This window comes from Staurois parvus, unplaced genomic scaffold, assembly GCF_062004578.1.
Source record: "Staurois parvus isolate SC_StPar_1 unplaced genomic scaffold, SC_StPar_1.0 ptg000439l, whole genome shotgun sequence".
Classification (NCBI taxonomy): domain Eukaryota; kingdom Metazoa; phylum Chordata; class Amphibia; order Anura; family Ranidae; genus Staurois; species Staurois parvus.
Window position 1 is genome coordinate 7,376,936 of NW_028318235.1, and position 12,848 is coordinate 7,389,783.

General features: G+C 41.7%; 1 protein-coding gene across 1 annotated transcript in view; it reads right to left on the reverse strand.

Annotated features, from left to right (window-relative positions):
- Positions 1 to 591: 591 nt before the first annotated feature.
- Positions 592 to 12,848, reverse strand: part of ISYNA1 (inositol-3-phosphate synthase 1) — a 34,221-nt gene continuing 21,964 nt past the window's right edge. Inside the window, exons 7-11 of the mRNA XM_089687908.1 lie at positions 9,283 to 9,498; positions 8,863 to 9,027; positions 4,078 to 4,191; positions 1,470 to 1,687; positions 592 to 1,255 (exon numbers count right to left, since the gene is read on the reverse strand). Coding sequence (XP_089544034.1) covers positions 1,033 to 1,255; positions 1,470 to 1,687; positions 4,078 to 4,191; positions 8,863 to 9,027; positions 9,283 to 9,498 — 936 coding nt within the window. The 3' untranslated portion in view covers positions 592 to 1,032. The remainder of the gene's footprint in view (positions 1,256 to 1,469; positions 1,688 to 4,077; positions 4,192 to 8,862; positions 9,028 to 9,282; positions 9,499 to 12,848) is intronic.

A 12,848-nucleotide genomic window follows, 5' to 3' on the forward strand; every position in this document is an offset into this window, starting at 1 on the left:
CCCGAAATCTCCACTCCTGGCACAGCTTTCTGTTTTGCCAGAAACAGCACAGAGGAGAAAGCTGGGAGGAGGTGCAGGCAAAGCTCTTTGCCTCTGCTCTATACCCAGAAGTTAACAAGAGGATCATTCACATTGGACTGTTGTCCCCTAAGGACTCCTGGCAGCACTCCGGTTGAAAAACACTGGTTTAATGTAAGACATGTACCCAGCTTACCACCTATGTACAGTCAATCCTTAGGTTGTGATTAAAGCTCCACAGCAAAAATCACGAGAGCACAACTGGGTTTAGAAAAAGATACAGGAGGAACATGGCAATCTTTCCAATATCCAACTGGTTACAAGAACAGATCAGAAGGGAAACTAGTTATGGTATATAATAACACTTACTGTGCCCTCGTTATCTGTTGCTTTGAGACATGACCTTCTAAGAACAAAGATATTTTAGTTCTTTTCTTAGAACTCCATTTATATGAAGATTGGGTTGGGAATACTGGTAATAAGCACCCCTTAATCTATGTGAGCTGGGGAATATTACGAATATACAGCCCTAAATGTATGCAAGCTGGAAGTAGTAAGAGACCCATAAACAACTAATGTTTCAGTAAATTTATTATGTACTTATTTCTACACCAAGTTCCTAACTTTTCCAAAAGGACACAGCTGCTGGCTGGATTATATTGGTTATAGCCCTTATTCAATCACAGCATTCTATAAGTTATTAAGACACGATTAGACAGGAAAACTAACCTGCAAGTGTTGCAATGTTGCATTTTGTAGAGGAAGTGTTCTACAAGAACAGTTAGCATAGTTCAAGTCATCCGAAGTTCTATTTAATAACTTCAAACTACAACAAATGTATAACAAGGCAGCAGTGGAAGAACTACAGTTCTAGGTTACTGAACCTATATAAACACTGAAATGGAGGGTCAAGTAATCAATATCAGTGCAAGAGTTGTAGTGTGAACCTCAAACTACTACATTGACTTTATTAAAAAAAAACAAAAATGCATAAGTTATAGTTGAGGACACCTATTAATTTTCTATCTCCGTGTCACTGCTGGTGACAGTTTGTTTCAGTCCATTACAGTGTCCATTACTAATGCCTTGTTGAAAGCCATTGATCTGGACCGTTCCCTTCTTACTGGAAATTGGACAAGGGTCCAAAACTTTGCTTGGTCTTTTGAAACTCACAAAACTTCTCTGCATCTTGTATTCTAGCATCATATGATTTTGTGGATACAGACCCAAGCAGGCCCTGCAAAAGACATAATATATGCATTAATTACAGGCTATTTCAAACACACAAATTAAACAAGCCAGTTAAATTCTAACCGAAACAAGATTTACCTAGCCCTAATCATCACTTGTTCTAAACCAATGGAAGATTAAAAGAGCAGGTATGTTCTATGAATTCTAATTATTTCACAACTACTAGGACAATCCACACCTATCTTAAAAGCAAGTGATACCTGAGAATGTTCTCAATGCAGTTTCTCTGTCTGAAAAGAGCATTTACTACGGGTGTTCCTGCTGGCACAAGTGGAGCTTTACAGAGGAAGCTGAGAATTGACAGGACACTGTGGAACGTCTGGAAGTCTTGGTCTTGCTCAGTACAGAAAGTTATTCTCTGGCAAAGCTCGGTGAGGATCACCAAATCCAGGATAATTGGACTAGCAAGCAGAGAGTCCTGAAAAAGAAAATAGTTCACTAAGCACAAAACATTTTAAATCTAATTTGCAACATACCACAACATTACTGATCATCATAATAATAATGCATAATAATACAGCCAGAAGACTATTTAGCAGTTATTTGCACAAAAACTGTCGATTAAATTGCTTGGTGACTGAATGTGGTTCTTTTCTTTAACAGCTCCCATATCATTACATTATGTGATGTCTTGAGGGTTCTTGTATTTTAATGAAATTAATTCTGATGAAACGTGTTGGAAAGAGCTTGCGCTCGGTCATCTTGCATGCATGCTGAGTGGCATGGATGCTGCTCTTGTTTTATCCTTTCATTTTGTAAGTATTACTTTATGGCAAATAAATTCCATGAATTGTTACTGTATTACACTATGTGAAGCGCCTTTTTATAACAAAAGCTGTTTAATATGGTTGCTGTTGAATTCTTTTGAGAAGAGAAGCATGCCAGTGGGGTTAATTACCATACTGTCCCAATGAATGGGGAAGCATGTCTTGACCTACTATAACTAAGGGATCACACTATCAGGTAAGCAATTAATGGTTCCTGTTGATGCAGGAGAGTGTCACCGGCTGCACTGCACATAACATGTGTTTGAAATTAGACCTTCACTAATGTTTTCACCTTTATGGGCTCTCATTTTTATATATTCTTATATATTTATTTGCACTCGTCACTGTTTTGCACAGCTGTGTTACAGTGAAAGAAATTTAATCCACTACTGATTTTGAATGTTTGCCCACTCACAAAGAAATGATCAGTCTAAAAATCGAATGGTAGGTGTATTGTAACACTGAGAGACAGAATGGCAACAAAAAATTCAAAACAAATGCATGTCTAACAAATTATACACTTTTGCATGTTCATGAGGGAAATAAGTGTTTGATCCCCTTCACAAAACATGACTTGGTACTTGGTGGCAAATCCCTTGTTGGCAATCACAGAGGTCAGATGTTTCCTGTAGTTGACCACCAGGTTTCCTTCATTGTATATGGCACAAGCATTTAACAGTTTGAAGTGATTTATAATTTATTGGTCCTTTATTTTATTGCTGCTTTGGTTTTTTAAATTTTCTTCTAATGAATTGTGATAGCCCTAATAGAATTTGTTATAGGTTATGAAAGTAACCCAGGCTTCTCTAAAGTGCTTGAGCACAACAAAATACTTTGTGCGAGTCCACACTTCAAAATATGGCCTATTATAATGGACTAGGATCTGGCTAAAAGCAGATGTGCCTGCATTTATATCTGAGTTTCTCTATTTCTTTTTAGGTTTATTTCTCTTTAAGAAATCTTAATATGCTATAGTAATGAACCTGATGTTCATTACCTATAGCATGTAATGAACCTATAGTATAGTAACCTGATGAACTGACCCTAGTGTCCTTACTCAACTTAAAAATGTAAATTATATCCATGAAATTCAATAGCATCATTGTTTTTTGGTTCAATGCACTTTAACATATTCACTACTGAAATATAACCTTTCCCCCGTCCCTACTGTTATGTTTGACATAGAAATTTACCGTGCTAAAAAACAAATAAAGAACGGGCTAGTTATAAAAATTCTAGTACAACTGCCAGCACTACACAGTGTCAGTGCAGTGTCAGGGGAAGAGTTATGTTTTCCTAATAAAGACAATACCTGGCTTATGATTAAGCAAACACCAGGCCGATATTAAAAAAATGAATGCAGTTGTACACGCACTAAAATTGTTAAATATATTTTCATGTGCAACTGGTGAAAGTGCCTGAAATTGATTCAGCCTTCAGCCTCTTGAAATCCTCTTTACAGTAGAACTCTGTCTAAAATGGGGGCAGCAAAAGGAGTCAATGCTGCGTTAAAGTATACGGAGAAGGATCATTTTGACAGGAGGAGGAGAATAGATTTGTGAGTCGATCAGTCTGCAGCTACTCTTTCATTGTCCAGTCACAGGCTCCACATCACTACAGGAGAAAGTTGTAATGTGGAGGTCAGCAGCAAAACACAGCTGAAGGGTCGGGAAGAAACAGAAGATTAACACTACTGGAGATTTTGTTTTCCTGCAGATTTTGGGAGGAACATTTCTATTGAACAAAGCACAGTGTATGGTGGTGTGGGTAACAGAAGAGAAAAGTATATACTGTCTTCATTTACATGTTTAGCTTGGCTGAGTACATTATATATGACATGGTAGCTTTAACTGCACAACACAAGGTAGAGTGGATATCTGGTTCTCAGACTGGATAGGCAAAATCTAGACTAGACCAGAATCCTTTTGCAAGCATAACAACTTCCATTAAAGAGACATAAAGGTGAATACCCTTTTCCTGGTGTTCACCTGTAAATGAAGATAAATCAAAATTAAACACAATGGTATGCATGCTGCCTTACCTCACAAGTGTTGTGAATAACAATTGTGTTGGTTCCCCCCATCATTATTTCTGATGAGTATTCGTCCATTGCTCTCTTGCTGTCTCCCACATATGGGACATATTTAATAACCACCTGAAAATGTACAAACAGGTATGGTACAAATTAAATAATGTAGATACCAGAAAATCAATTTCTTGGAGTTCACTGATGGACACATGATTTAAGAGACCATTGGGACATGAAAACGCAGTCTAATAGAGCAGGGAGCAAGATGAACAAAACACCAATAGGCCCACAAGAAAATCTCAAAGAGCCACCTGAAGGATATTACACATGAAGCTGGCAATAGATGAGATTTAAACATCCAACTGGCTTGGAGAACTTGTAAAAAAAACAGGAAGCATTCTTAAAATCTGGAAAATCATTAGCCTGATGCCGAAAAGACCAGCAATCAACACCTATCAGAGTGCACCTTAACAGGAAACTGTGAATCCCTTACGATGTTAGGTTTAGAGGATTACCGTATTTTTCGCTCCATAAGACGCACTTTTTTCCCCGGCCCGGTATTCCCGCAGCTGCCGTGTTAGAATATCGGGCCGGCTGCTCGACTCTACTGTGCAGAAGAACCCGCTCCTTGGTCCTACTTGTTCCTTGGTCCAGCGGTGTCCTGCTTTCATCGCCCGTCTTCTCTCCCTCACGCTGGCATCTTCATTGTGGGCGCCCGGCTGTGACAGCTTGCGGCTTCACAACCGGGTGCCCACTGCGCATACGCGAGAAGCGCTGAGCTTTGTGAATGGTCCCGTAGCCTTCTGGGACCTGTCACGTGTCCCACAAGACTACAGGGAGGAGGACAACTCCACAGAAGTGAGGCGCGGGTACCTGTCAAATCTCTTCCCTTTCCCCCCAATCTTCAAAGGCCTGCAGTCTCTGGTCATCTCCTGTAGTACGTCCGCAATCTCTGGTCATCTCCTCTAGTACGTCCGCAGTCTCTGGTCATCTCCTGTAGTTGACCGCAGTCTCTGGTCATCTCCTGTAGTGTCTGCAGTTTCTGGTCATCTCCTGTACTATGTCAGCAGTCCACTGGTTCAGAATATTTTTTTCTTGTTTTCCTCCTCTAAAATCTAGGTGTGTCTTATGCAGCAAAAAACATGGTATATGTCTGATCTACTAAGAAGTGGTGGAACGAGAAGCTGCTTCCAGTTTATGGTGACCATCATCAGGAATGGCAAAGAGAGAATCAGTCTTTGTATGTCTGCCTTGTAGATACTGCCTTCTGTACAACCAACATCAAGGAAATGGAGGGTGATCTGATGAACTGAAGTCAGACACAGGGACAGACTAACAAGGTTTTTGTTTGTTTTTTTTTTAAGTGTTACTTTGTCTTTACAAAAAATCTGTAAAAGGAGAGCTAACACCAGACCCCTTCCTCCCTCCCCCTCAGTCCTTATGTACTTGCCTCCTGTGATCCTGAGGTGTCAGAGCTCTGGCAAGCCTCTCCAGGGATTTGAAATTTAAGGATCACGGGAGGTAAGTACAGTGGCACTGGGGGGTTTGGGTATGTGTGTTAGGTCACCTTTAAAGATTTTCTGTATAGATGAGCTCTAGAAGTCTTAAAGTCTTGTCCAAGCCACGTATGCCTTCCATGTAGATCTGCAGGAAGTAGACTTCCTAGTCTTTAACATTGTGGAATTCACCGATATAGAGATATCTCTGCCCCTCAAGTCCAGAGCTATAACAAATCTGCCGTTAAAGTAGGCGACCCAGAAGTAGTATATTGGTCTCTGAGACAGAAGATCCAGACAATCTGGAAGAGCCCAAGAAGCATCTTCCAGGGGTCTGACCAGATCAGAGTACTAGATTTGCCTGGGCCAGTCCAGACATATGAAAGTTATTTGAATGCCCTCAATCTTAATCCAACAGAGTAAATAAGGAAGGAGTTTTAGGGGAGGAATGGCGTAGATTAGGCTGTACTAAACCGACAGAGCCACTTGAAAATTCACTACTTCTCGCAGAGGGTCTCTGCACCTGGAGACAAATCTTTCCAGTTTGGATGTGGATCTCCTGACTGCTAGGTTCAATAACAGAGTACCTCACCTGTGATAGAGGTCCTGGAGCTCCCCCAAGTGTAGGGATCATTCCCCTGGGTCCAGGCACTGCTAGCTGAAAAAGTGTCTGCCTGGAATGTGAATGGCGGACAAGGCTGGAAAGAAACAGACAGACATTCTGGCCAGTACAGAATCATTTCCACCTCTTGCAAAGGCAAGATTGTCCCAGCATTGCAGGAACAACCAAACTGCCAGAAGTTTTAGAGTGTTGATTGGGAGTCTGAATTGCTCAGACGTTCAAGTCCCCTGTGCCAATAAGAGACCAGAAGGAAAGACCAGAAGGAGAGACTTTCTCCTTCTCTAGAGAAGAATTCCTGAGCCACTAGACCAAGGACAACCCGGTCTTCGGTGCCAAGAAAAATGGTCTGTTCAAGGACTGAACTGAATTGTCCCAGGACGATAGAGTGTTGACAAAGTTGTAAGGGGCAAGTGAGACTGCATCAAAAGACGCCACAATCAGCCCTGGATGCTCATGCAGAAGCAAAATTGGGTGACTCCTGGATAGAGGGGTCTGAGTCTGGGAGTGGAGAGTTTAAAGTTTCCCCTTGGGGGAAAAAAAAAAAAACCTCTAGCTTGAGCTGTGTCTAGGATACTCCATTAGTCAATGCTGGAACAGACTTCTTTGAAGGTTCAGGACCCAGCCCAACCCTCGCACTACATTGTCAGCCATAATCTGTGTCATTTGCTTCCTCAACAATAGATCATCCAGATATCCCACAATGGGGATGCCCTAGGAGTGTAGCAAAGCTAGCACAGGGGCCAGTACCTTGGCGAACACTTGAGGTGCAGAACATGGGTCAAATGGCAGAACCACAAACTGGAACCCACAGGAAAGTAAAAGAATCACTGCTGAGTTGAGTCTTCCTGGGCTGATCCCCAGGCTCTCTTTTGCTGGGGCAGATGGGTAATCTTACCCTAGTGAAATCTTTGAAAAGGGTATCCAGAAAAGTGCTAAAGAGACACTGCCCTTTAAAGGGCATGTGAAGCAGGTGCTTTTTTGCATGCCAGTTCTGCAGCCAACACTTTTTCCCTCTTTCACTAAAAATCAACTCTGCATACTTAAATGAAATCCTCTTACATTCATTTGACAAACTTGTTTTCTTTTACTTTGAATTACTGTTTTTCCACTGCATGGTTACGTGAGGCATTGATGATATAACCCTGGTCTCACAAATTAATCCTGGGAAGTTCCTGTAACATGTTTCAGGAGGCAGACCCAAAGGTCCAGGCAGAGTTCCAGGAAGGAAAGAGATGGGATCATCTGCCCTTAGTTAAAATGGCTACTGTGAGAAGAATGGGGAGGAAAAGAAAAATAAGGTATGCAAAGAATAAAAAGCCAGCAATTGCCAATGAGTATCGGTTTGTAGATTGCCATTATTAAACACTTCTGAGGGTGCCTTTGTTGTAATTTTTAGGATATGGCTGAAGTGCCTCTTTAAGCCAAAGAGGAGTCCTCATGTTCACTGACAGGAGATTCATACAAACAAAACACACAAGATAGCAGACCTCCACTTCTAGGCTGGATTTTCTTGGCTGCAGGAGCAGGTAAAGAGGGCAGCAGAGCCATAGGGAGATCCTGATGCTCAGCTCACCCACACAGCCTACTCAAAAAGTAAGTCTTCAGAGGCAGTGTGAAACCCGGGACTGTGTCAAGCATGCCATGGTTAACACAGTACACTTAAGTCTGAAAAATGACACAAGGAAGAGCCTCATGCCTGAACGTCACATGCCAGGCTAGCCTAGCATTTGTCCAGGTCAGTGGGGTTGGGTACAGCCTTTAAAGCTATTGCTAGAGAACCACCGATCTGGATAGCTCCATATAGAGGCCAGATCAAGCAGCTTGTAGAGGAATCTCAACTGGGGAAAAAAAAAGGATTAGACTTTTCTCAGCAAAAAATGCGCCCATCGTCCTAGAACACTAGCAAAAAACTAAAGCATGCTGTGATTATGAGGGCATTATATCTGACTGGCCACAATTTTGCTGTTTGTCAGTGTCCAAGTCTGGAAGAAGCAGTTTAACCCAACAGTCTCTGAATCTCTGTGTCCCTCAGTTGACAAAATAGCAAAATATATTGTAAGCAGACTAAGCATCAACAAGGCTGTCTCAGACATTCAGTATCATCTGACTGGAGGGATACATAAGCAGCATGGAGTGGTTAGAGAAAAACTCATCATGCTTCACATGGTTAGTATCATATGCCATTGTGACTTGACAAACAGTCATGTTTACAAAAGGGAGTATAAACCACGTGCATGCAGAAACAGCATGAAATGTATTAATAGTAAAGTTTTACTTTAAAAGTAAACCTTTCCTTTAAGAAACAATTGCTGATGTTGCTTGAATGACAGAACAATTATGTGGAGAAGGACATTTAACTTTTCTGACTGCATGAATGACAGAACAAGTATGTGGAGAAGGACATTTAACTTTTCTGACTGCAAACATGTTCTGGGTCAGTGATATAATAATGAAGCCACAGGGTCAACATAACAGGCAGGCAACTACCATATTTAAAATAACTTTAGTGCAGAAACACGGACATTTATAGCCATTAAATTGTTAGAAATGTCCATGTTAATTTCGATCACTATTGGTTTCTCTCTCTATCCTTCAATCTATCTGGGATGGTGTATAGTTTGCTTTAAATACAGTTTCAAGACGATGAAAGACTCCCATCAGGTCTACAATTATACTCACACAGTGGTCAGGTTTCTCATTCTGTCCATAAAGAAGAGGGTTAGACTGAACCATGTCATCCACCACATTGCTCTTAGAAATCTCCTTGGAGCGAAATTGCTGAGGAGCAGAGAGGTTCTTCCCATCATTATTACCTAGGTGGTTGTAGCTCACTATGGAAACTGTCTGAATGAAAAGGGGAAATTCAATTACCAAGAAACAATAGTTACTTCTTAGAAAATTTTATTTTGACAACTATTTTACACATTACTGTACATAATTACATATATACATTTTGTAAATGTGTGAAATGCATTTTAATATTTTTCTTTTATAAATCAACATTTAATTCATGTAAATAACAAAAAACACCTGAATTACTACATAAATACAGAACAAGTAAAAAAAAAAAAAAATTAAACAATGGTTATTTAGAGGTACCTTTAAGCCAGCACTGACAAGAAAATCCACTAAGACCGACTTAATCTTGGTCTGTCCAGACTTAAAATCATCCCCTCCAATGAACACAGAATGCCTTGTTGCCAGCTCTATAGCTCCAGGAACAAATGTATTCTGGGGGGACCCATTGATGTAAGCACAGTCCTCCAAGATGCTGGCCACGGCAAACATTGTGGATGGAGACACTTCAAGGCCGAGCTGTGTAGGTAAACACAAAAAAAATATATATATATATTTACACATAAATCAGAATAAAAACTGTATAAATAAATCAATATATACACATACAGCTGTGGTTATAGATATGAATGCATCGGTCCTGCTTCGACAGCTAGTGGAGGATCTTCTGTGCCCCTCACCCACACTAGCTGTCAAAAACGTGGCCGTGCGGGGCTCCACCCACCCAGCCAAGTCATTTATTCAGTCCTCTGTGAATGAGAAACTACAAGTTCCGACAGCCTTAGCGGCGGTCAGCTTCTAGTTATCAATGAACTATCACAGGGCTGTGGAGAACAGTGGTAGTTCATGGATTCTTCCTGTCAGTAGATCTGCTTGCTCGTACATCCCAGAGGGTAAGCAGATATACTGACAGATCTGCATGGCACCAGCGATCAGCAATGGTTTCCAGGCTCCTGCAACCAAAAATAATAAATGCACATTTTTTTTATCTGCAAAAAAAAAAAATGTGCATTTATTATTTCTGATAAAAAAGGTGAACTTATTCCTTTAATACAATTCAGATTACACCAATAGGCATCACAGTATAGCAGGTCATTAAACAAACCATAGTAATAAAAGGAAAATAATAAAATAGTTGTACAAGCAATTTGCATACCCTTAGCTCTTAATATCATATTGCCCCTAACATAAATGAGAGCTTGCAGTCTTGTGAAATGGAGCCCTTTATTTATCTCTTGTGGCAAACATACCCATTCTGTTTGGTAGAAAGCCTCCAGGTCTTTGGGAATCTAACATGATAGAATCATGTTGAGGTCAAGTGATTGTAATCCCCATCCAATTACCTTCACATTGTTCTGTTGCAACTACTAAGGGATGTTTTGGCCTTATGTTTAGGATCAGTTTTGTGCTAGAAAGGCCAAGTACACTTCAGGTCTACACTGAGTAATGCATATCTACCTTCAGATGTTCTGATTTCATGCCGAAGTAATCTTGCTAGCAGTACTGACCAAACGGTTTGTGCCGCTGTAGCTCACATAACCCCAGAGGTGATCCCGCTTCACAGCAGGGATGGTCTGTTTCTCTTCATAGGCCTTGTTGAGCTTCCTCCAAACTTAGGTGTCCATTTATGAACCAGCGGTAATAGATCGCTGCTCAGTTCTCCGGCATTCTTGGAGAACACAGTTCTCCTGTGAATGCAGTTTATGAAGCAGTTCTCCGAACGAAGGGAGAACGATCTCCAAACGCTGGAGAACGGTCTACAAACTCTGGAAACCGGCTGATCTTTGACTGTAATCTCGCGCGATTATAGTAAAATCAGTTTACTAAGCAGAGGTAAATTATCTCTGCTTAGTTTGCGGTCCCTCTGATTCTCCAGCTCTGGGCTGGAGAATCTGGAGGGAGAACACAGATCTCCAGCGAAGGGCTGACATGATCTCCTGAGTGTCATAAACTGTGAATGACCAGAGAATAGCTGAGATCCGTTGAATCGCAGCTATTCTCTGTGTCATAAGCGGACACCATAGTGTTTAGGATTGTGACCAAAAAGTTACATTTTGGTTTTCTCACTCCAAATTATTTTGCTCCTGAACTTTGAGACTTAACTGCTGTTCGGCTTTATGTAAGCAGGCTGTTTTGTGGCACTAGTGCAGCAAAAATTGCTCAAATTTTAATATAGGCATTTATATACTGCCAACATTTTATAATTAATTTACAATAATTTTACACACACACACACACACACACACACACACACACACTTGCCACAAAGTATTGGGAAACCCCTCCAAATAATTGGATTCAGGTGTTCCAATCACATCCATGGCCACAGAAGTATAAAATCCAGCACCTAGGAAGACAGACTGCTTCTACAATCATTTGAGGAAGAATGCATCGCTCTCAGGAGCGCAGTGAATTCAAACGTGATAGGATGCCACCTGTGCAATAAGTCCATCTGTGAAATGTCCTTGCTACTAAATATTCCACAGTCAGCTGTTGGTGGCATTATACCAAAGTGGAAGCAACTGGGAACAACAACAATTCAGCCATGAAGTGGTAGGCCATGTAGCATGCTCAAGCGCACAATGCACATAAGTCACCAACTGTCTGCAGAGTCAATAGCTAAAGATCTCCAAACTTCGTGAGGCCTTCAGATTAGCACAAGAGTGCACAGAGAGCTTCATGGAATGGGTTTCTATGGCTGAGCAGCTGCATCCAAGCCTTACATCACCAAGTGCAATGCAAAGTGTCGGATGCCGTGGTGTAAGGCACACTGCCACTGGACTCTAGAGCAGTGGAGACATTCTCTGGAGTGACGAATCACACGTCTCTGTCTGGCAATCCAATGAACGTATCTGGGTTCAGCAGTTAACAGGAGAACGGTACTTGCCTGACTGTATTGTGACAAGTGTAAAGTTTGGTGGAGGGGGGATTATGGTGTGGGTTTTTTTTTCATGGGTTGGGCTTAGCCCCTTAATCCCAGTGAAGGGAACTCTTAAGGTGTCAGCTTTGTGGGAACAGTTTGGGGATGGCCCCTTCCTGTTCCAACATGACTGTGCACCAGTGCAGAAAGCAAGGTCCATAAAGACATGGATGAGCGAGTTTGTGCAGGCCAGTGAAGTTCCTCCACCCCAGAGTCCTGACCTCAACCTGACAGAACTCCTTTGGGACGAATTAGAGCAAAGACTACAAGCCAGGCCTTCTTGTCCGACATCAGTGCCTGACCTCACAAATGTGCTTCTGGAAGAATGGTCAAAAATTCCCATAGACAAACTCCCAGAAGAGTTCCCAGAAGAGTTGAAGCGGTTATAACTGCAAAGGGTGGGCCAAATATTGAACCCTAAAGACTAAAATCGGCATGCCATTAACCTGTTCCCGTCCGGTGCATGCCTAAAAAACGGCCAGACAGGAGCGCTACCAATGCAGGGGGGACATTTCTAAACGTCCCTCCGCATCCATTGCCCGTGCACGCTCCCTGGGAGTGCGCATCGCAATCTGTGCCCGCTGTGTCCACCGGAACACAGATCGCTGTATGGGACCTCTGTGTGAGGTCCTGATGCATATGATCAGTGATTGGCCAATCAGTGATCACCTGAACAGTAGTAAACAAGATGTCACTTCCTGACATGGTTTACTACGTGTGAAATCTGTGAATGTTCACAGAGGTCACATGGTACAAGGCTTTTCACAACAGCCTTGTACTATGTGACAAGCTGTGACCAATCACAGCTCTCACAGTATTTCTCCATGGCTGCAGGAATGCAGCTAGAGAGAAATGATTGCTGTATGGGTGTAAAAGCAATCAATGTAAAAAAAAAAAAACCTTCATCATCCCACACAAGTATGGTGACACTGTACTGCTAGGGTGAAAG